General features: G+C 28.1%; 1 protein-coding gene and 1 pseudogene across 1 annotated transcript in view; both read left to right on the top strand.

Moving 5' to 3' along the window:
* LOC111637262 (TNF receptor-associated factor family protein DDB_G0272098-like) overlaps positions 1-26,189 on the top strand; it is a 30,779-nt gene extending 4,590 nt beyond the window's left edge. The window contains exons 2-8 of the mRNA XM_023382715.1: positions 6,831-6,961; positions 20,082-20,168; positions 20,521-20,767; positions 21,638-21,853; positions 21,923-24,300; positions 25,141-25,269; positions 26,145-26,189. Of these exons, the coding sequence (XP_023238483.1) occupies positions 6,831-6,961; positions 20,082-20,168; positions 20,521-20,767; positions 21,638-21,853; positions 21,923-24,300; positions 25,141-25,269; positions 26,145-26,189 (3,233 nt within the window). The remainder of the gene's footprint in view (positions 1-6,830; positions 6,962-20,081; positions 20,169-20,520; positions 20,768-21,637; positions 21,854-21,922; positions 24,301-25,140; positions 25,270-26,144) is intronic.
* LOC111637259 lies at positions 41-3,623 on the top strand (annotated as a pseudogene).
* Positions 26,190-26,576: the final 387 nt, after the last annotated feature.

Here is a 26,576-nt window from a genome sequence, read left to right as displayed (position 1 = left end):
TTGGGTTCATTTTGTCTTAGTTTTGGATACAACGTCGCGAACATTCCATGTGTCAGTCTATCTCGTAATATTGGGTGCACCCAAAATTCTCTTTGCCTCTGCCATCGTCTTTTATAGCGACGATGGAGGAGGGGCACACAAGCAATTACTTTCACGTCCATTTCCAAGCTGAGCCAGTGCGTACGCTCTATTAACGCTCGTCGAAAGCCGAGCTAACGCGCGTTTAAAAACGCCTAGTGTGTACACAGCCTTAATTAAAACAAAAAATAATAATTAAATTTAAAAATATTTAACTTAAATTTAAAATTAAATTAAAATTTTAAAACTGTTCTTTATATCGAAACAAAAACCGAAACCGTAGCTAAAATTAAAAATAAAATCAAAATTAATTAATGTAAATTAAAATTGAAGTCAAATCAATTGAAACATATTATTTGGGAAGGTGCGGATAAAGTACTTGTCGATCTTGATTAATTTGGTTAGGTCTATATTTCATGCAGGCAGAGTTGAGAGTCTATTTATAGCACTTATTTGTAAAGGGTTAGTTTCGGTTTCGGCGGTGAGGGAACATCTGCAGGAAAAAGTTCCTCGTTATTTATGAAATCATTAATAAAATATTATTTTACTTATTCTATTTGAAATCTGTTTATTTCGGATTTATTAATTTATTTTTAAATCAATCTCGAAGCATTTTAAAAAATAAACAGTTTCCGATCGTGCTCATAAAAGTTTCGTTTTCTGCTTATTATCGTTTGATTTTGTTCGTAATAAGAGTTGTTAATTTTATTTCAAATTAATATAATAATCACATTACAAAAATGGAAAATTTATATACAAATAAAATTTTGAAATACGTTAAACTATTCAATTGTAAATATAGTTTGTGTAGATCTAAATAATTTACATTTAATGTTAATTTTTGACAAATTATATATATTTAAATGATCAAATAGAATTGGTAAAACATGCAAAAAGTAATTTTCTAAGTATTGCTTTATTTTATTGGTAATTTTTTTATTCTGTTCTATTTTTAACACGTGCAGAGAAGTGACCGATCACGTGGTCAACACGTGTTTACTCTCTTTCGATTGTGATCGACCAATAAAAATCTCTAGCGGAATGATACCGACAAACTGTTGGTTTATAGCAGGTTCCAAGTTAGAATATAGATGTAATGGTTTGAATCCACTCAATATGACGCTACCAAAGTGCAAATTCCGAACTGATTGGTTGAAACAAAAGGACAAGGCAGATTGTACAGTAGGATTATGGGCAACTGTACGTTCAGACACTGATGTATTTTGCAAAGTATGTAATTGCATAATACAAGTAAAAAAAGGTTTCCAAGCACTTTTTGATCATGGAGGTACTGTCAAACACAGACAAAAATTTACCTGTGCTTATGGTCCAAGACAGTTACACCTGACATTGGTTGCACCAGGTGATAGTTTTGCAGGCCCATCAAAAAATGCTGAAATTCCAAGTAATACTGATAATGGGACTGGAGAAGGATTGGCAACTGTGAGTTTATATAATCCAAGAGATGTTGCATACCATGCAGAACTGATATGGGCCATGAAAACAATATGTAGTAATTTCTCATTTGCTGCTTCTAATAATATGGTTCCAACACTACAAGCAATGCTTCCAAAAACTAAACTTCCTGAAGGAATATCAATGAGTGAGAAGAAATTGCGCTATTTAATAACTGAAGCATTGGCTCCCTACTTCCAAAAAAAAAATGCTAGAAGAAATCCACTCTTCATTTTTTACAGTTACTTATTATGAAACCATCAATGTGGAAAGTAAGAAAGAGTTACAGATAATGATTAGATTTTGGTCTGAGCAAAAAGAACAAGTTGTCTGCAGACACCTAAATACATGCTTTCTTGGACGGGCAGATGCAGAAACATTGCATACATACATTATCAAAGCTATCGATGATGCCAACCTGTCACTACACAAACTTTTGATGATAGGATCAGATGGTCCTAATGTTAATCAAAAAGTGTTACGACTTTTTAAGGAAGATATACTGGGAATTCGCAAGAAAAGTAGTTTACAGAAACAGAAAAAAAGAGCAGAAGAGGAAGCACAGAAAAATTTTGAAGAACATCAAAAGAGAGCTATTCATGTCAAGGAAAAGATTATGGCACTGCAGCAGAGTTTAAAACAGAAAAAAGTAGAAGTGAAATACACGAGACAGGCCAGGTTTTGTTAGAAGCAGCAAACAAAAAACTGGAGAAGGCCATTAATAGCAAGAATATGAATGAAATACGGGCAGCACATGTCATGCTTGCTAGTGTTAAAAGTGTTCAAAAGCAAGAGGAAGCAAAAAAGAAGGAAGTTGAAAACATTCAGAAAAATCTTAATAAAAGAACATCATCTTTCTTGACTGATTATTTACAGAAGAAGCCAAAGACTTATTAAGTATTCATGGTTTACTGGAAATATTACAGTATATACAAAAAGTTTTAAAATGTATTTAACCATAACAATAAAAATAAAAAACTTTTACTGCTATTTTGCTGAGTTTTCTTTCCATGTTTTCACTTTGTTTTGTCACTACAGGTAGCTCTCAGTTTACACCGCAGTTCCATTCCTACAAAATCCGGCACAAATGAAATCAGCGTAAAATGAACCCATATTTACAGTGAGGTATAGTGTTAGGATCTACATAAGTGAAAAATAAGCAAATAATTTTGTTTATTAATACAATATAATGCAAAATACATATAAGTTTAATTTTTAAAACGTATTTTATCATAAAATAAAGTGAAATGTTTTTATTAAAAAATTTTAGTTTCGGATCTCGTACATTTTTTGGAAAGAAGTATTCATCTTTAATAACCTTTCCTACACTCGATGATTAAAAAATTAGCTCACAAGAATAATTTAAGAATAATTTATCATTGTAATCCTACGATTTATAGAATTCTACAAAATGATAAGAAGAAAGGAAACCGTAACAATAGTACAGGAGTGTATTCTATTCCTTTAAGTGACCACTGTTTTAATTCAGATCTCGTTTACGTTGGTGCCACTATGAGACTTTTAAAACAGAGGCTTAAAGACCATCTTTAATTGTTTACATTTTTGTTTTTTTTCATTGAGAATTTTGGAATATGGTCGAATATGATGCTCCTTTTTACATTTGCACTTCTCTCCCAATCATTGTGTAACTCACAAAGTTCATCCATCAAACTTTCCATAGTTGAAAGGATACATTAATCCGACGTAGAGCTACAGACAAGCGGATTGGTCTGTACTGGTTGCCGTAGCCCATATATAAGGTCAGTTTGAGCGGGAAAATTGAAGGTGGCTAAGAAGAGATAGATATCATCTGGCCGATGAGAAATAGGGTGCGACTATGCAGACGCGAATTTAGAGTGAGCGAGAGGATGCGAGCGATTTAGTTTTCACAAAGGAAAACCATGCACAAACGAGAAGCGAGAAATAACGCTGGCGAGAGCGAATTTCTGGTTCTCGCACATATCTGACGGATTTTGATATTTATCACATCTCGCCTCTTCTTGCCACATATTCTCATTCGCTTGGAAAATTCGCTCGCTTGCGTCTGCATAGTCACACCCGTAGATTTGTCTCACTAACGATAATTTGTGATCGCCAGAAGTGCTACCGCGTCGTAAAGTGTTTTCCTGAACAATCTGATACGGGATACATTCATTGGCACTATGGATTCGGACACCATTTATTGGACTATTAAGTTTAATAACTTGACGATTAACCTAATAATTATACCTAAATGTTTAGTATTTTAATATTAATTTAATGCAAATGTATACATACCCAATAATATTAAACAGAAAAAATAAATATATTCAATAAAAATCTTTGTTTTAACGAATATACAATGTCGTGGCTCGGTAAATACGTCAACACTGAAATGAAAATCAGTCTAGCATAGGGAAAATTGGGGAATTACACTGCGAAATGGCAAATTGCGCAGCGGCGTTATTGTGAATGGGCGTAAATTGAGCTGGCGTAAACCGAGGGCTACCTGTATTGCACTCACTTTTTACTCACTTTTTCTGTATTTCAACTCACTTTTCTCACTTTTTCAGAGGATAAATGGCACTCCCAGGCCTGCTAGCTGCTATTTTAAATTACCAAATGTTGACATGAATCTATAAATGTCATAAATTAATTACATTTTTATGACATACAGGTAACCCCCGTATAATATGGGAGTTACGTTCCAAAAAATTGCCGTGTTTTGCAAATCCATGTTATACGAAACAAAGAACTAGTGTAAAAAAGGGGGTTAGGTTCCAAAAATTAAAAAACATGCTGTTAAATCCTTATTTAAATCAGATTTATTATTCATTTTTTTCATAGGTAAAATACTTATTTATTATTTAAGTAAATATTTTATCAGAGGATTATTCATCCTATATGATGATCTCAGCATGAGCATCATCAACTGGTAACAGTTTTTGGGTGCATTCGTTAATAGCGGTCGCTCTGCAACAGGAGTGCACTGCTGTTTGTAGGCATTTAGGAACAACAGTGAAAGAAAGATGGCGGCGCCCGCACTATCGATAGTATCGTGATGAAGGAATCTATAATTCTAAAATGAGCTTTTAGAGGCAAAAGAAGGGTCCCAATTGTAAAATTGAACCATTAAATGGATTATTGTTGAAAGAGCACTCAAAGTAGCCATGAAAACAATTAGAATGCTCACTCAGAGTTACGCAGGAGTATAAAAGAAAGCACCCTTTATTACATTTCATGTCGTACAAAGGTTTTACCCAATTCCCGAACCATGTTAGAGTGAACCCATGCTATAAAAACACCGTGTTATACGGGGGATGTTCCCAATTCTCGAACCGTGTTAGAGTGAATCCATGCTATAGAAGTGCCGTGTTATACAGGGGTTACCTCTATTTTAATATTATGATGATTATGAAAATTAATTAACAGAAAGACAATACATAGATGAAAATGTTTAGGTTCAAAATAATTCATATATTTTTATAACAATTTAGTTTTGTTAAAGATTTTAACATGATAAGAAAATTAATTATTCATTATTTCAAAAAATCAGATAGTGCCCAAATGATGATAAATAAGTTTCCCAAGTTTTTACATTTTCTACAGAAATTTTAAAGTCAGTTTTTAATAGTAAGAATCAGATCCTAGGATAAACTACTTGTTTTGAAAATATTTTATTTGATAAAAACTTCTAAATTTAAGCAAGTAATTGAATTAATTCAAATACAGAAAAAAGTTTTACTATTATATGGATAATGGTGCTGAAATTTTATCTATCTTTTCTCTGTAAACCTTACAAGTAAGTTTGAGTATTTCATTACAGAACTTCTAACATCCAAAGATTTTCAATGACAATGACTTTATTCATTTAATTAATTGTTACAAATGCGTTTTAGAACAATGTATATCATCATTCCCTCTTCAGTGCTAATTCTAAATAAAGTTCAGTGCATATCATCATACACTATTCCTATTTCTAAACAGTAATGGTATCACTACTTACAGTTTAAAATAGTTCTGAGAATTTTTTAATTCAAATACATCCAGATTTCATAATTTAAAAACTTGTTAAAAGACTGCTATTGTTTTCGGCAAACTTATATTTGCCATCATCAGGCGAATAAAGATTTTTTAAAAGATCGAACAGAAATGTTATGAGAACAGATCACACATTATTCAAATTAAAATTTTTGATAAAACCGTTAAGAACAAGCCACTAATTTAAAATACCAAGCTGTTTTAGACTACTATTGTATCCATAATGTTAAATGACCACTGTGTAAAGCAATATTCATATGTAACTTAATACTTATTATGGTTTTAATGAACAAAAATTAAGTAAGGTTTATAGAGAAAAGAAAGAAGAAGTTTTAATTATATGAAATTTTATTATAATAATATAAATGAAATTTATGAATTTTGCTCTGTGACATTTTATAGCACATATAGCACAGATTCACATCACACAGCACTTTTTTGGAATGTATCTGCTGTGTTATATGAGGGGTAACACTACATAATAATATTTAACTTAAGAAAAAACTAAACACTCTCGAAAATTAAGATGATAACCTCCAAAAATGAAAATGAATTACAAACTTTATTGGTATTTTAAATTTGATATATGATTAGAATATTAATTTTTGTGTGTAAAAATTTAATTTATATTTATTTAATACAATTTCATATTTAATATAATTTGAATATTGACAATATGAATTAGTTTTTCTTGAAATGTTGTGACATCCATAATATGCTACTGGATCTAATATTGTATTTATTGCATAGCCATAGAATATACAAATGTGCATATTTGTCTAACTCTACAACATAATTTATTTTATTTTTTTGTGCATGAAAACCTAGAATTTTCATGATCTTTCAAAAATTTTGTAAAGATAAAACATAAAGGACAATATATTTTATCCTTATTTCATAGAAGAGATAATTCAATATATTTGTTTTGATCTATCTGTTAACTATTTTGTTATTCAAATGTATATTTCTTAATTGTGAAATTTTTCTGTCGTTATATAAAAATAGTAAATGATTATTGATATTAAATAACGTCTTAACTTTTTAATAAGATTGATAGTTGATAATTCATTGAAATTAATAAAATATTATTGCAACTTAGTAGAAATACAAAATATCTACAGTTTTTCTATGCATTTATTTAAGAATTTAATACATTGCATTTTAGAAATAATGACCTAAATATGAATTTATTAGAATATATATTTTGTAATTTATTATTTTATAATTCAAAAAGCAATGTAAATTTGTTAATACATTATTTAAATTGTATGTTACAGGTATAATTGCAGAAGGTAGAACAGTAAATATGTATCCTAGTCCAAGGCCTGAAATTTTATCATTATCACCTAACAAGAATTTAAAAATTTATGGAAGATTAATAGATGATGAAAAGTACTATTTAACAGCGGTAATGATATTGGAAAATGATCTTCACAGAAATTTATTAAATTAAACTCTATAATTAAATTTTCAGGTTTCAATTTTCCAATGAATTGATTTAAATTGATTATTTAAATCTCAAACAATTCATATATTATACAGAATATAGGAATAGGAATAACTTATTTGTGCTCCACTCAAAATTAAGGTTTCAATACATCAATTTAAATTATTTTTACAATAAAAATTTTTTTCTCAAGCATTCAAAGAAAGATTTTACAAAAATTGTTTTTTACTGCTTGAAATATCCAATGAATTGATTTTAAAAAAAAAAGAAAAAAACCTGATTTTAATTAAGATAAATTGGTATCAATTATTTCAACTCTACTTTTTAAACAGGTTTTTTCACATTCTTCCTGTGTTGGTTCCTTGCTTACAATTCTATGAATATTACTACTAATATTACAATATTAGAATTCTACATAGGCCATAGAAATATTAATAATGTGAATTTTGAAAATTTAAATTAAGATTATTTGTTTAAATTGATTATTTAAATCTCAAACAATTCATATATTATACAGAATATAAGAATAGGAATAACTTATTTGTGCTCCACTCACAAGTGTGCATAGTGAACAATTATAAAAAATAATAATATACAGGAAAAAAATATCTATGAGAAAACAGCTCATAGGCAATAATAGCATAGTAACTGAGCTGGAGTTAAATTAATAAAGAAGCATAAGCTTGTTTTTTCAGAGATTGAGATACTTGATGAAATGTAAGAATGAGTCCAAGAATAATTTCTGCAGTAATAGTTCATGAAGACAGATGAGATTGAAGGCAAATCATCTCTAGATTCAACTATAGACATTCATAAGAAAAAATTGGACAGTTGTAAAGTAAAGTGCATGCTTGACAGTTTTAATTTGTCTTGTGTCACATAAGCAAAAGATGTGTGTGCCATGTTTTAAAACACTAGGTATACGTTCAGAAGTTTCCATGGCTGGTCAAAGTTTGTGATGGAAAAGGAGAGAGTCTAAAGATGACTGTAGATATTTTCAAATAGGAAGGTCACTTGGTGCATTTTGGTCACTTTTATTTTTTAGATGTTGTCCAACAGAGATGCTTATGACAAATCCTAAAGCTATTCCGATATTTAGATCATATCACCAATGAAGAGGTCCTTTGAAGGAGTGAGATATGTAAACTTCATAACATTGTCGCCTGTAGAGGAGTCTGATTAGCTGGCCACATTTTTCGTATGGAGAATAATAGGATACCTAAGACAGCCATGTAACGGATTCCCCCTGCTGCCAAACGACCATGCAGACACCCCAGGAATACTTATGTAGAACTTTTCTCCAAGATTTGAAGATGCTCAATGTGACATGGGAGGAAGCTGAAGCCCTTTTTGAAGGATCAAAATTGATGGATGATAATTGCTGCTAAGTATGCTATTTAGCATTGGAGGAACTACTATTACTCTTTTTAGAAGTGAGGAGGAAATGGTCCCATTTGTCTAGAAGGTGGCGATTTATGTCATTTTTCATATAAGATTGTACTGTACATTGATGGGTAAGCAAAGGTCTGAGGCAGCCTGTTTGGCAGCAGTGTCTACTATTTCATTCTCCACAATCTCTCTGTCCTGGGTCATGAAAGAAATGTATATTATTAGGGATTGCACTCAGCATGATTTGCAGACTATGAATGAAAGTACTTTTTGTGTTGTCCTGATTTTGTTTTCTAGTCAGAGCCCATTCAACAGCTGTATATACAGCAGCAATTCCAGTCTGAAAAATATAGATTGTAGATTTAGATGAAACATCAAAGTGTGTTTTGGGATGAACTTTGAAAGGACATAAGAAGATGCAAATACTTATTCTGATGCCACCACTGATTTTGAACTATCAATATAGATGCTGATATTAGGATATGCTTGTGAGGTGGATCCTGATATCAGCATTCAGAGTCATAGAAAGAAAAGTAAGAAGAGCAAGGTTAGGGTCATTCATCATAAAAGATAGATATATAGGGGATACAAATTAAGTGCTGTACTCTACAAATTGTGCTCATGTTCTGGATTGATTGTATTACTCCTTATGTAATAATTCAGCACATTTTTTTAGATTATTAGTGAATAGTATTTCATAGATTAAAAACTGCATTTGATGAAAAAATAAATATGAATTTAGATTTTTCAAAAAATTACCTCTCNAAAATTTCAATTCATATTTATTTTTTATTTAAATATTATATTTGTTCATTTTACCTATGTTGTTAAATTATAAATTTTTATTATATGAATTCATATCAATAAAGAGAAATAAAGAAATTATTATTTTTCAAAATTAAAGAAAAATAAAGAATTAAATGCTTTATTACTATAGTATTAAATAGATGAATGGAATATTTTGAAAAAGAATGATTTGATTCATTCCACAAATATTTTTAATGCACATGTGAAGTTAGTCGATTTTCTATAAACAGCAGATTTATATTTATTATTAAAAATGATTTATTTTTATTAAATAAAAAATAATCATTAATGATAAAAATCTATAAATTTTAATTATGTGCTAAGACGTAAAATTTGATAATATATACAGTATTTGTGAGTTATATTTTATTGATCATTAAAATAAAAATTTTTGAAAATCAAAGATGATAGTTAATATTATGAATTTTATTATTATTAGTATTAATATTATTTAGTAATATGTGTTAAGTATTAGTAATAGTATGTATGAGTTAATATTACGAACTGTTTTTGTGCCTCTTGATTTTTAAAATTGATAGATTTAAACAATTGTAATAAATAAATAAAAACACTGCTTATTTCAGCAAGCCAACATGTTTTATTAAGCATTATTATTTTTTACATTGAAGTGAGATAGTCAAATCTATTCAGACACCTTAAGCAGAATTCCCTTTTTAATAACTGTTTTCATCCGTATGCAAAGTGCACATCTGTGGAAGCATAAACAGTGTGATTGTGCAGGGGGAATGGCAGGTTATCATGAATTAGGAGAATTTCAGTATGGTATGATAGAAGTGCTTGTGAAATAGATTATAGCTTTTCAGATATACAAAGTTTGGATTTTCAAGTTCAACCATTTCAAGGGTGTACTTTGAATACAAGAATTCTGGTAAAATATCAAACTTACAGAAATTCAAGACTAATAACGTCATTGTTTGATGCTAGAGCCTCTATTGACTTCAGTGTAAGAACTGTACAATATTTCCTGCATGATTTAGTCTTTAATTGCCAATTCCCAACCTGAGTGTCATTTTGCTTACCTTATGACAGAATTCTTCACCTCGTCTGGTCTCAAGACCACCACCACTGAAGACTGGAAACTAGTAGCTTGATCTGATAAGTCATGCTTCCAGCTAATTCAGATAGATGGAAGAGTTTGCATGTAGAGAAAACCCCATGAATCAAGGAATCCATCATATTAACAAGGGACTGTACAGGATTGTGGCAGTTTGGTAATGGTATGGGCTGAACTAGGACCCTCTTATATCCACAAAGGCCTTTGACTAGTGAACATTAGTTTCTTTTCAAATGTGTTGTGCTCATTCATGTCATGTGTTCACTCTGACAGTCTTGGTCTCTTCCAACAGGACACAGATCTGCAGTCACTAAATTATGGTTTTTAGAACATTCATTCAAGTTTGCAATTGTGAATTAGACTCCTTATTTGTCAGATATGAATCTGGTGAACAAGAAAGCATATCTGGGATGCCATATACAGCATCTTTTCATTCAGAGCAGATATCTACCACCTGTAACTATTATGGAATTGTGAATTGTTCTTCAGGAGGCATGGTGTTCATTGTCAAAAGACTACTACAGAAAGCTCATGGAGTCCATGCCCTGTCATATTTCTGCAGTTCTAAAATTTAGAGGTGGACCTACCAGATATTAAACAGATATTCCAGTTTTTTTAGCAATTTAGAGTATATTTTAATTGGATATTAAAATTCTGAAACATCAGTTATAATAATTGGTGTTCAGGATACATACAGAATTTCCTATATATTAAAAAATTTTACTATTAATATATTTATATTAGCAAATTTTCTTATTAAGTTATATTCATTATAGGAAGTAAAAACAACTAATAATTTGTACTGAGCTAAGCAAAATTATCATGTATTAATAATTAGAAAATTTAGATGAATTTTATGCACTTTAAAAATATTTCTTTAAAAAATCTGTTCAGTAAACTTTTACAAAAAGCTGTCAGACATGTTTGGTTATATTATTGAAAGTTAGAATGCTCTTCAGATATAAGTTTTTAAAATGATGTTAAAGTCATATACAATGTCATGACAAAAAATTTGGATCAAACTCATTTTAACTTTTGCATTATTCTCCTCTTTAATGTCACCCTCTAATGTTTTAAATCTCATTTAAGTAGACATAACATAATCATAAACTATCATTGAACACATTTATGATGTGACTGTTCACTAGTATTAATTCCTTTTGAAAATTGTTTATTGAAAATTCAAGGTTGTATCAGATTTCAATTGTGGTGATATTGTTGCACTGCAATAAATTAATATGACATTTAAAAATATTAGTTTGAGATTTGAAATTTATCAGATAAAGCAAAAGAATCTGGAACGAATGGCATCAACATGAAAAACCACCTGCAATTTACTCTAAATATGGCAAAAAAATATATTGGATGAGCATGATAGAACTTTAAAGCATGTTAAGTGAAACAAAACATTTGAAAGAATGAATTTGTGATACTCTTTAACCAGATGGGCTACAACATATCCATGAGAACTTTTCAACAGGAGTTATTGAATATGTATCTTCGTAGTTGTTTCCTTCATTACGAACCACTCATTTCACCTGAAAAAAGAAAAGAAAAGAAAAATACAGTTTACCAACAAACTCGGAGACTGTGCTGATTGGTAAGAGCATCTCTTTAGTGATTAAATCAATATTCACCAGATTTTGCTGTGGTAGTCACCAATATGTATGCAAAGAACTCTATGAAGCACTTGATCAAGCTTGTATCCAAGGAACAGTTCAAAACTTCTTAATGATCTTTAATTGTTTGAGGTATTTTTTTTCTGGTCTGGTTTGGGTCCACTGATTGCTGTTAAACAAACCATGAAGTTTTAGGACTACATTAAAATGTTGGATGACAACATGCTTTCTGCAATTTACCATTTCTATTCTGATAGCTCTGCAGTGTTTCAGGACAATAGTGGGGTTGCGGCTGAAGTTTTCATCTCTAAAATGTGAACCTTGAATGTTGAGCACAGCTATCTTGTAAACGATGTTCACATTTTAAAGATGAAAACTTTGGCCGCAACCTTGCTAATAATGTCCTGAACCACTGCAGAGCTACCAGAATGAGGTCCATGTCCATTATTGCTCATACTGTAATGAGTTGGTTTGAGGATCATCTCTAACTTTATGCAAATGGTTAGTCTCCACAGATTCCAACACAAAAAAAAAAAAAAAACCTTTTTTAATATCCCAGTATGAACAAATTTAAAAGCAAACAGAAAGTTTGGAGGAAAGTTTATGGTCAAAAATGTTCGTTTTGTTTAAATTTGTTCATACTGGGTTATTAAAAAAGGTTTTTTTGTGTTGATTTATCTTTCCAGGAGTTGTGCGAGAGGTTGCTCCACAGATTTCGAATATAAATTGAACGTCTTTGGATGCACTAGAATACTTATTTAGATGTCATGATTTACCAACAAATTTGGCTGTTCTGGAACAAACTTTGCATCAAAACTGGATGAGTTAGTGTTTCAGAATCTAAACTATCTGAGTATATAGACAGATAAGCTTTGACAGATACTGTAATTAAAGCCACAGGCAATTAAACCAAATATAAGTATGAAGTTTAATCTTTTTGAGAATATAAATGTTTTTGTCATGGCATTGAAGTTTGCCTTGCCAAGCTAGCTGGAGGAAATTTTATGTCCACAATCTCTATTTTCCAACTCAGCTTACAGATGCAACTGAGTAATAATGAAGTCTGAATCTTACTCTGAGAGAATATTTTTCTCTAGTTATTTTCTAAATAAATTGATAAAATTTGTTTAAATTCTATAAATTAGTAATACATGGCAATGCTGTTAATTTATTATAAATTATTAATTTCTGTTCAATCAGAGCCAAACAATTGTCATAATGAATCAGGATATTTTTCCACTATTATTAATAATTAAATTTAATAATTATTATTAAATTAATATTTATTTATTGGAGTAGAACTCGAACCCCTAACTCCCACTTACCATGCAGATGCATTTTCCAGTTATGCTACCTCCATGTAATCCTTCACTTCCAAACATATTTAATTTAAGATATAACCATCCACAGTTACTCAGTGCTTACTGGCAATGACTCCTACACCCTGGTCTTTAATCACCCACTATGGCACTCAGCCGGCTATAGCATGCTGAGTGCCATGCAATCCAGCATGGTGTTTATATGTATATAAACATCTCAAAGTCCAATGTTATTAATCAAAGTCAAATGATTATCATAATGAATTGGGCTATTTTTCTGTTACTATTAATAATTAAATTTAAAAAAAGCAGGAGTTGCATATTCAAGTACCACTCCAGGCTAATTCTTTTCTTTTAGAATATTCTAAATTTTTTAATAAATATTAATTTAATTATAATTGTTAAATTTAATAAGAAATTGTGTCTAACGTTCTATTACCAAATTACTTAGAATTTAATTATTAATAGTAATGGAAAAATAGCCTGGTTCGTTATGGCAATCTTTTGGCTTTGATTAATAACATCAGGCTCTGAGATGTTTATATACAAAGTGAACCAAAAGTAGGTGGCATAGGATTTGTGTTACGATTATACTATAACAATGGTGTATATTTAACTTTGTTATGGTTATGGTTGAAAAATTACATCAGAGATGCATTTCAAGAAATTAATATAAAATGAAAGTTGTGTGAAATGTAGACTTCAAAGCTGTGTAAAGTGTGATGGACAGCAATTTGAGCACCTGCATTGATAAAATTGTATTGTATTAGTAAATATAATTGTATATGTAATCTTAATAAATGTTACTATTTTACTGTCCACCTACTTTTGGTTCACCCTGTACATATTTCTGTTCAATCTAATTTATGACAATTAATCCAATAATTATTTCATTAATATTAAAATAATCAATATTGAACTAATAGAATAGCACTGAATTTTGAGTGTAAAATAATATGAATCAATGAACAGTAATATGAATTAATAACTATTTACCAATTTTAGCATTAATTTCAGATTATTATATGACACTGTTAATATATGATTTTATATTATCATTTAAGTTTTAGTCATACTTCATAAATAATTTTGCTTATTACTCCATTGGGTATATATTATAAATGAAGCTAAACAAGCTATATTAAGTATGCATTTTCTTAATTACTAAATTTTTTTAGTTCTTATAGTATAGTACTATGATTCTTTATATTTTACTCTGAAGATGAAATATTGTATCACCTGTAACCAGGGCTATGGAGTCAGAGTCGTGGAGTTTTGGTGTTTTAGCTGGAGTCGGAGTCGTCAAAAAAATCCACCGACTCCGACTCCTTTTTACTTCCCAACTTGTAATGTATATGTTACAGTCAAAACCCGTTTTTAGTTAGAACGCGTTTTAACTAGTTGAAACTAGTTTATACTAAATGTCTTTGTTAAAACCCGTTTTGTCTAGTTGAAACTAGTTTATACTAAATGTCTTTGTTAAAACCCGTTTTGTCTAGTTGAAACTAGTTTATACTGAATGTCTTTGTTACAACCCGTTTTGTCTAGCTAAAACTAGTTTTAACTCNTGACCTGCATGACAATCAAAGAGGTTTTCACTTTTACAATAACAAAAAAAGAATGCAATATTTATTACAAGAATTTACTTTTTAAAACTAGCTTAAAACTAACTTATGCCTAAAGATGTGGAATGGGAAATTAAGATAGATAGAGAAAGGAAAGTGGTACCCATACTCAGTTGATTCTTTTGTTTCTGAGATGACTATTTTAGTTGATTCTTGGTGGGATTTAGTCCTTCCTTTTGGGGAGGTTATCATATGCCTTTTTTTCTAGGGATAATGGAGATTGTCTTCAACAATCGTGTTAAGCCTTAGTACTCTAGTGGCATGAAGCCTTCGGGGGAAACTCCTAGGTTTTTCACTATGGTCCAGATTGACCTTCTCTCTCCACCATCTCCCTCTCATTTGTGCTCTCCTCTCCCTTCTGCGAAAAACTGTTACTTACACATTTGGGCCCTTGGACATTTACTCTTCCCACAGGACATTTTCAGAATGTCAATCAACAACTGAATGAAATAGAAATAAAGGGCAGGAGAAAGTTCTAGAAACAGGAAATGATAAGAATCAAGGACAGAAACAACAATCTAGAATATTTTATAATAACTTAAAATTATGGCATACAGCCTCACTACCATTCTTGTTTATCATGAAATGTCAATCAGGAGAAGAGCAAGGTGTCCACATTCCATGGAAGTTTATATTTTCCTCAGGGTTCCAAAGTATAAGAGTAATTTTATAAAGAGTCGAACACAGGAGCAAGAGACAGTTTAAGTGCACAACAGCTCATCTTTACATCTTGAGTGCCTTTATCACTGTGCATATAGTTTGAACTCTGAAGCAAATTTAGCATTCAAACTCTGAAGCATTTGAAGTTCAATGTGCTACTGTAGTTGTACCATTTATCATTTTTGGTTTTCATTTTGATTATGTAACAAAATAGTTAATTTCTGATAACATTTTCTTTCAGTTTATTAATATAAAATTTAAGAAATTTATTAAAGGACAAATTTCATAAATTTGTATTATTTTGTGACAGATTATTAATTATATTAATGAATAATAATTAAAAATAACTATTATCTTATCCTCTTTATGGAAGTCATTTAGTTTTATGATTGTAGATTAATAACAGGATGAATTATTTTTATATAATAAGACATCTTATTTTAAAAGTTGATAATTCAATGATTCTAAAAAGATATTTTTTTCCTAATTAACAACTTTAACTAATTAATAATTTTAGTTTTCAAACATATTTATAATATCCAGTGCTGTGGAGTCGGAGTTTTGGTGTTTTAGTCGGAGTCGTCAAAAAATCGCCCGACTCTGACTCCTTTTTACTTCCCGACTTGTAATGTATATAAAACAGAAAAGTATTGGAATCGTGTCAAATTTGACCCTCCAAGTTTCTTTTACAAACCTACACATTTGGAGACCTCCCGAACCCCTCAAAAAAGTCAATAAAAGGGGAAAAATTGCGTGTGTTGGCATCTAATTTGTTTAATTTCTTTATTTTCTGTTCTGAGATATTAAAGAATATCTCAATATCTCAGAATGGGTAAAGTTTAAGAAACAAAATGTGGCACTGTAGCTTGCGTATAAAGGAGCATTAATACTATTAAATTTTGGTTCTTAATTAAAGGTCGACAGGGTGAAGACATAAAGTGGTCATGTGTCATATCTCTTAATGAATATTTTACTTGTTATTAGCGTTCAAAATTTAAAAAATAAAAAAAATAAAATAAAACTCGTCTCTACCCTCAAAGTAAGCTTTTTTGTCATTTTATAATAGTACAGTAAAACCTGTTAAGATGTTTTCCCCTAAGATGCTAGAATGCATATGGGAACATGATTTAGTTCAACCACTTTGACACTTAATAACTAACTCTTGTGTTAAACCATCTGACTCCGATTCTGACCACTCTGACCTCAGAAATTATTAGGCTTCAAACAGGATGAACAAAATCATGCCCCCCACAGTCTAACATCCACACATATAGAAAAAACCTCAAATCTTTTGTATATCTCAAAATTTCAAGGTGTCCTGAGTCCAGAAATGTAAAAATTTGGGAGGGGTCATTTTTTGACCGAGTGCTACACTTTCCCTCTGTTATATATAACAGCCAGAGAAGTAAAAATTATCAAATACATATTTATATATTACTTAGAGGAGTCTTATAGCTTTAGAATAAAAAGTTTCTACATTCTATCTTTATTAGAACTCTATTTATTGAATCTTTTATTCTGAGGTCACGTGATGACATCCAAATTTCCAGGTCTCTTTCAGTAACAAGTCCTCTCCTGGTCGGAGTTGGAGTTGGTAGATTTTTACATGACTCCACAGCCCTGCCTGTAACAGTCATAAGACTTTTTATTAATTTCTTAGTAACAAGTTTTTATTACTTTTTTAAAAAGATCTATAAATTTAAAATTTCAAATGTAAATATGTTTGAAACAGCCATTTTTTTTTATGTTTAAGTTTTAATAAATCAATTAAAGTTCTAATAAAATTTTGATATGCCCATAAAATTTTAATAAAAATTTAAATATTGTATTTTCAATATCTTGTTTAATTGCTCTTAGTAATTAAATTATAAAGTAGTTTTTATGTTTAATTTCTTTATAAAATATATATAAAATGCACATTAAATTGCTGATATTAATAATTAAAAAATACATTATGAATATAGTTAGTTCCAGATATCATATTATATCAATTGCTTTAAATCGTAAAAATTAACTTAACTTTTAACTGCCACATTACAATTTAGATCCTTAAGGTACTAGTTCAAAAAATTTTGCAGAATTTGAAGTAATCTGTCCTGACCTGTTGTCAATAAAATGTGGCATTTATGTAAGAGAATTTTGATTACAACAGAAAAAATTTTACTTTTTTTTTATCATTCAATACTAAATAATTACCATTTTCTTGTTATAAAATTTTTATAAATTATCTTTTACCTTTGAAAATATTTCATATTTTTAAGAGCAATAAATTCATTATTTTATAAATTAATTTGACTAAATTGATCTATGATGATTATTTTAAAATATTTTTCATAAAATTTAAGTTATTAACAGTAAATGTTCTGATAAACTGATTTTATTTTTTCATTTTATTTATATAGACTTACAAAATTCAAAATTTTAAGATTAAAATAATCAAAGACAGAAACTTTTAATAATAGACAGGTTGCGGCCGACATTTTCATCGCGAAAACGTATACGTCAGACGTTCAGCGCCGCCTTCCTGTAAGCCTAGAAGTTTGACAGTGATGTTTGGAACGTCAGTGGAATCATGCTCGACGTACCAAACCCCACTGTCAAACTTCTAGGCTTACAGGAAGGTGGCGCTGAACGTCTGACGTACACGTTTTCGCGATGAAAACGTCGGTCGCAACCTCTCTAATAATAAAATTATATCCATATCTTCTTTATCATAAGGATTTATGTGAAAAATATGTTCTTTTAATTTAATTTTTGAAGAAATTATTTTTATAAATTGTGCAATTAAATTGTGTCATCATTTCAATCATGAGATTTATTTATCTGTCTAGAAAGATAGATAAATAGATCTCATGATTGAAATTCTTCATTGTGAAACAAAGTAAATAAATAAAAATAGTTATATTCAATTAATTTGTTTGATAAAAATCATCTTTGAGAGTTTAATTGTGAACAAATAAATGGAGAAATTTAAAGAAAAAAATTGTTTGTGATTTATGTTGAGAGAAATGAAAATAAATAAGAACAATGTTTCTCTCTGAAGTTTATAAAATGAAAAAGTTAGCTCACATTACATATTATATTATCACAAAGTTTACACCAAATAAACCAATGAGAAATGATATAAAAATATAATATAATATATAAAAATTAATTAAAATACATCATTTCAGATACTTTGATAATGTTATGATGAATTAGAGAAATATTGTCTTACAATCTTTCAATAAAGTCTTTATCTGTTAATGAACTAATAGTGACTAGATTAAAAATTTTAGAAAATTATTAAATATAATGGGTTAGTTAATGATTAATTAATTTGATAATAAATATAGTAATAAAGTAAAATTAATGAATGTCTGAAGAGTTCTGACTTGGTGTTTACACAGCATAACTAGCTTTGTATTCAACATATTAAATGAGGGTTGCAGATTAAAATTACACTCTAGACTATTTTTCAAAATTTAATTCAAATTATTTTATCATTAAAAGTACAAGTAATTAGTGAGACTTCTAACTGTAAGTACTAAATTTTTCAGTCATTAAATTATTAATTAGTCAAATGAAAGCAATTTAGGCAGATTATTAAGTATTTAATTTGTTTACTTATGAAATTAAATTTATAATACTTTTCAATGACATAATTTTTGTTTTTACTGTTTATTCTTTATGGGCACTAATAAGGTCTTTTAATCATATCTGTTGTGAATTTAGCCAGGCCTGTAATGGAGGCAGCCAGGTGGCAAGGAATGTGACTTAGTGTTTTTGGGACATACTACTCATGAAAAATTCCTAGGCATTCCTTCGCTGATTTCATCCTGGCCTTCATAATGACAGGCTGATATTTTTACTATTTCAGACAACACAAATTTTTATGAAATATTTTTAAAATGTCTGTTCCTAAGTATTGCAGTTAAATTATAGATTAAAAATCATAAGTATTGGATTATGTTATTAAAAACCTAAAATTTTTTAAAACAATTTGATGCTTACTAAGAAATATGCTTATCCAATTTGTAGGCATTGTGTGTTTAAAGTTTATTCTAAATTTTTTCCCTCTCTAAATATTTCTAAAATTAATTAATTAAATTTAGTGTAAATAACAACTGTGCATACTCCAGTAATCCAGTTACTTAAATTATTATTGATACTTGTCTAGCCAGTTACTTAAATTATTATTGATACTTGTCTAGCCAAAATATAGCATGCACAAAGAATCAAATATTAAATCAAACTTTTGATTTAATATATTTGATTCTTTGTCCATGCTATTAATATTTAACACATAAAAATTATATTAGTATCTACTTTTATTGCAACTAATTCTAGATACTGTATTTACGTTTGCATGAAAGTATCTGTTTTTATATTTTGAAAGAAAATTTATTGATAATTCTAAACATTTAATTATTGATGGATTAATTTTATCTTGATTTATTTATACTGTATAATTTTAATGATATAATTTATGTACTATTTTTAAAAAGTTCTTTGAAAATTTTTCAAATAATTTTAGAAATTTTTTCTATTTCATTATATTTTGAAAATATTATTTACTGTGCACTAATGTAAATTTCATTATATCAGATTGGTGGAAAGAGAGGTTTTGCACCAACAAGATTTATAGAAGAAACAAAAATATTAAACAGACACTTGGTTGAAGTTCCTTTAGAGGTTTGAGTTTATTTATTTAAAAATTGTTTTGTTTATATAGTTGTTATAAAAATATATTTTATAAATGAAATAATTTTTATAAGTTATTTATAATATTTATTTATAAGCTATGTTACTTTCTGAATAGAAAATAACATAGCTTTTATCTTCAATGTGATCTTTATTTTAATCTTTTTGAAACCATATTAATGTAGCTGACTATATATAGATTATCTATATATATATATATATCTTTTAAAACTAATAGAAGGTAAAGATAAATCTAAAAATAATAATAAATTTTAAGTGTTAAATTTGACAACTATTATTTCATTCTAATATATATATATATATTTCTTTTTTTCTCTTTCAGAAATTTGGTTGGAAGCCAGTTTCAAATAAAGCAAAAGATAAGTATGAAACAATTCCAGAAGAAAAAACGCCACTTTCATCTGATCCTAAAAATGATGATATTGTATTACAAGGATCTACTGTGAGTAGTAGTACATCATTTTCAAAAAGTAATATTCCTGATGATGCATTATTGAAAAGTCCAGAAGCTACAGCAAAAGAAGAAAACTTTAAAGAATCATCATCAGATGAAACAATTACTGTTGAGGGTGTGTGTGTGTGTAATACATAAAATACATTTTAAATAATTTCTTTTTACTTCAAATTTTATAAGTTTGAAAAATTTTAATGTATTAATAATTCATTATATTTTTGTTATGGATAAATATAATGCTGCTTTCTTGCCTGACACGCTAAATGAAATTTGTGTAGTTATGAATTTATCAATTTTTGAAAGTTTAATGCAATCTTGATACTTATAAAAACATATCAAAACTATAAATATAATTTCTTTTTTAAATTTATTTTGTAATAATAAGAGTTTAAAAAACTATCCTCAGCTTAAAATAAGTTAATGAATTGTTTATACTGACAGCTCACAATCTGAGAACCTGGTGCAACATCAGAACACAACACTCATCCTGCAACATGCAGAGATACAAAAGAAAAGTGCTAGAATTTTAAACAAAATAATTTTATTTACTAGAATAAGTTAAATAAACTAATTGCAAGCAAAACTCAAGTCAGTTATTTCTAATTTGGATACATAACAGATATATAATATCTTAAGTAATTGAAGTTAAATAATTAAGCTGAGTAAGAAATGTCAAATTGCTAATTTCAGGATTGTTTAGTTTTTTAATCAGTCAGCATAATTGTTTAAGTCAATCCAGAGAATTCAATTATATTTATCCATAGAAATCAAATGATTAATGTGAATCAAATAATAAGATATATTTAAAAATTCTAATTTCAATGGATCTATACATTTGATTTTAATGTTGTGTAAATTTATAAAACTAAGTAATTAGAAAAATTTATTTCTTAACTTATTTCTAAATTTGATTTCTGTCTTTTTTTAAAAAATACAAAAATAATATGTTTATTTACATTTTAATATAAGAATTTTTTTAAAATAGATTTAAATAGATACAGCATCATCAATAATAAGATTTCAAAACGACAAAATGAAATACCAAGTAACTCGGAACAAAAGACAAGTACTTCAGGCAACGGACCACAAATAAATAATGCTCATCAAGAACTAAATATACATTCATCGACAGTGGCTGGTAATGAAGAATCATTTCATTCTCAGATTTCATCATCACCTAGTATTTCTGATCTTAATTCAGGTACAAACTCAGTAATAAATGCAAAACAAAATTTTGATTCAAATATGATAACAGAATCCTTCATTGTAGGCAGATCATTGTTGTCTACAAAAGAAGTTCAAGAAAGCTGTACACTGATAGAAGGAACTCATATTTGTGAAGAAAATCCTACATTACCATCTGAATCAAATTCCATAAATGAACAAACACCATCTATTGTGGATGCATACAACTCTCCACATTTACATCCTTCCACGCTTACTTCAGAATTAAATACTATTTCTAATGATGCACAAACACCTCATTCATCTGATAGTCATATAATTGAAACTAAAATATCTGAAATGCATCCTTCTTTAAATAATCCAGTTTTATCATCAGATATTCTGGATCAAAGCAAACCCGTTCAGCAAGAATCAATTGAAAAAAATTTATATGCTACTCCTAGCATTTCTATTGAAAACAAACAAGAATCAACTCTCATTGATAATACAGTATCCAATGTTTTTGTTGAAAACAAACAAGAATCAACAGTAGCTAATGATCATAATTCACAAGAAATACTTGAAAGCAATAAAGAATCTGTTTCTTCTACTAATCTTGATAAAGTAAATATTGAAAAAGAAACAGAAGAAATTTCTATTACTGATTCGAATGATATAAAAAATAAAATGGTATCAGATTCACTTAGACCTTCTGAAAATACTGATTCCAGCAATAATTTAGAATCTGATATACTTGTTAATACAAATGCAAAAAAATTAGACATTGAAGATACAAATATTAATTTTATAACTAATAATTCAAATAATCAATCTATCTTTTCAAAAGTTGTAACATTTGCTAAAAATGTTTTCTCCACAATTGGTAGTGAAAAACCTAAAAGTGAGCTGGATATGGGTAATGAGGAAAATAATTTTGAAAATGAAAACAAACATGATATCGATGATGCTGATAATGAGGAGGAGGAAGAAGAGGAGGATTTGGAGGAAGAAGAAAATTTAATTGATAATAGTGATGATAATGATGAAACTAATGAGAATAAACAAGCATTAAATGATTTAAATATGTTAAAACCTGAAATAAAGCAAGTAGATGAAAATGATATTAAAGAAATCAATCCTTCAGAAAATGCTGTAGACAAAACAAATGAACAGATCAGATCTAATGTTGATATAAAAGAAATAAAAAGTGATGGTAAAGATACTCTTGATGATGATCATAAGACTAATTTAAATAATAATTTTAATCAAGATAAAAAGTATGAAGATGCTACTAACAAAGATTCAGCTTTACACAAAGAATCTGTTGAAATAAGCAGTGTTAAAAAAATTGAAAATTCTAAAACTGCACCTTCAGAAGAAATTAGTGATACAGTTACAAAAGCAAATGTCAATGAAGATTCATCTAAAATAGTGACTAATATAAACAATGACTTGGAAATTAATAAAAAATTGGAACTTGATTCAAATAAGAATAAAAAGACAATAGATGACAAAAATATGAAAGAGATAAAAGAGGAAGATGTAAAAATTCATTCTAAACCTGAACTTGAACAGAATGTTATAAATGATGAAAATTTAATAGCTGATAAAAAAGAAATTAATAGTAAAATTACTGATTCTTTAGAAAAGCCTTTTATTCCTGATAAAAACAATGATCTTTCTGACATAAAAATAAATATTCCTGTTGAAAATAGTGAGCCAGCTTCAGATGAAGACCTAAATCAAAACATACCTGTTGAAACAGAAGATAAACAAAATATTATTAAGAAAGAATCTACAGTGTCTGAATCTAAACCTTCATTAGAATCTAGTTCCAATTTAAATGATATAGACAATAAACTAGACTCTAAAATTTCTAATTCCATTCAAAGTGATCAAGAAAATAGCAAATTATTGGAAGAAAGTGATAAAATAAAATTTCTTTCCAATAATAAAGATGATGAAAATTTAAATGATAAGTTTCAGGATACAGTATTTATCTCAGAATCACCACTTACTTCTAGTACAGAAATGATTGACAACTCTGATGAATCTGGTTTAAACAAAGATATAACCTTTAATTTAGATGCAGGCAATGAATCTCAGGATCTGTTAGCAAAATCAATTGAATTATCAATTAATCCAAAAATTACAGATGATTATTCTTTAAAAAATGATTATAATCAGTTATCTGTAAAAGATGAAAGTATTCAGTCTGATACAAAAGAGCATTTGCATAATGTTGATATAGACATGAAAAAAAATATTGAAACAGTTAAAGATGAAATGTTACCTTATGATGAAGACGACATGATAACTGCTTCAAGAATAGAAACAACAACTCGTTCAATTTTAAATTATAATGAAGAGGTTGAGTATGAAAATGTAGAAGATGCAACACAAAGTGCCTTTGATGTTATAAATGAAGAAGCAAAAGAATATATTGGATTCCTTCCATTCTTTTTACAAGTTATTATTGACATGGTGAGCTGACTTGATTTATTAATTTTTTACTTACTATTGTATTTTAAATAAATATATAATTCTCTAATAAATAATTTTTTTTTATTTTTAATTAAATAATTTTTAAAATTAATTTTTCAATATAATCATATTGAAAACTTCCAGAAAATTTTAATAAAAAATGCCTCAACTATTACTTTCTATAATTCATATCTATAGAATTTTATTTAGGGAGTTTTTTAATATTTTTAAAAATTTTTGAATATGGAAGTAGATATATAGTAGATGAAGTTACCTTGATGGTGATATGAAACTTATAAATTTCTTTTAAATAGTTGCTTTGTGCTTATTTTTAAAAGATTATTATTTCTTTTTCATGTTTCAATAGATTTTTATTTTTTCTATATTTTTAAAACAATGATAATGTCATTGCTTTTTAAGTTTGGTTTTGTAAAAAATATTAGAAATTAAAAAAACAGTGCTTTATTCTTATACTAATTTAACTTTTTGATGAGACTATGTCTCATCTCTAAAACTGCACTGCCATCAATGGCTGCACACTTTAGAGATATGAAGGAGTATATGTCAGGAGTTGCAATTTGGTGCCCAAATCCAATGCACACACAAAATAAACTAGACTTGTAGGTAGTCAGAGGACTGAGAACGGGGTCAAAATAAAGTACAAAATACTGAGACTGTTTCTACAAACAGGCATGTGTGTAAAATTTGCACACGCATTGCTTGCACTCTCTGAGACATAGTTTCGTCCCAAGAATGGCTTTGCTGTTTTACTTATTTTTTTAAATTTGAAATTATATTTAGATAATAAGATTTACAATTGTAATAATTTTGTTTTGTTAGTTACCTGAACAAATTCAGAAACAGTTTTCTGAGTGGGAAATCCAAGGCCTTTCTCCAAGAGTTACTGTTATTACCTTTATTACAGGTGTTTTAACGACATTTGTATGTATTTTTACTGTTTATATTCAAGTAAGTTATATTTCAAATTTTTAATTTTTTGATTGTATAATATAATATATTTTATGAATCATATAACTTCAATGAGTTATTTTTGTGTAAACCAAACTATCTTAGTAACATAATAAAAAAAAATGTGCATAATACATTTTGTGACTATATCATGCATACTAATAATTGGAGTCTCAACATTTGTTTAACCATGTTTACAACTAGAAAGTTTGTATTAGCAATAGAAGTATCAGTATATATTTTTATTAATGTTTTTTAATGAGTCATCAAACAATTCTTTGGATTATTACTTTTGTAGACCATTAAAAGTTCTGTACAGACTAATGACAAGAAACAATCCTAGAGAATAATCAATAATAAATGAGTTTATTTTTTAATATTAAAATTAAAGCTTATTTCATAATTAAAATGTATGAAATACAGTAAGATATAGAAAGAAATACAGAAAAGAACTATAAATGTAAATAATAAAACAACTTTAAGAATTATAATATTATCACAAAAATTTACGTTGATTCACTTATTGATAACTGATATTATAAGAAAAAATATATAATTTAACTTTAGCATTATACTTAATTTTGGATTTTTGTGAAGAACTACACTTTTAAAATTTTGTGAAATAATTCATTTTCACCTGAAAGTTATATGTGTTATAATTTTATTTAAAGTTTGTGTCAGTGCCAGTATTAGTAATAAATATCCTTTATTATAACTTAATTTTTTTTTTTTTTTTTGGTTAATCTGAAATTGTGTTGTTATTCTTATGTTTTTAAGAAACATGTAATTTTTATCTATTATAATTATTAAAGTTTTTGCCAGTATATAATGTGCTTGTTAAATAAATTAAAAATTATTGTAAATTTTATTTCCAGAGAAAGAGTAAAGAATCTTATCTCATAGGTGAGTTTAAATTTTAATATATTTATATAAAATCACACACAGTGTAATTCTATGTGCATTTGAATTATAATTCTATATGAAAACTTTGCATTTTAAAACTTTTATATTTGAATTTCAATAAGTGAAATTTGGGTGAATTGAAACTTTTGTTACTTTATGAGATTACAAAGTGTAAAAGATTAAAGTTGTCTTTTTCTTGTATATAAAGTTAAATAATTTAAGATATTTAAATTAATCATTTTCATTTTATGAATCATTATTTGTCCTTTAATTAAATACTCACAAAATATTGTAATATTGGTTGTTTGGAAAGTAATGTCTTTTTTTTTTTTATTTTTTAATGAAAAAAGCAATTTTCTTATAATATATAAATATTTTATTGAATTATATATTGATCATTTTGG

This window comes from Centruroides sculpturatus, unplaced genomic scaffold, assembly GCF_000671375.1.
Source record: "Centruroides sculpturatus isolate CEXI.00-Female unplaced genomic scaffold, Cexi_2.0 scaffold1157, whole genome shotgun sequence".
Classification (NCBI taxonomy): Eukaryota; Metazoa; Arthropoda; class Arachnida; order Scorpiones; family Buthidae; genus Centruroides; species Centruroides sculpturatus.
The sequence above is the reverse complement of the archived record's forward strand: the minus strand, read 5'-3'. Positions and strand labels throughout refer to the sequence as shown.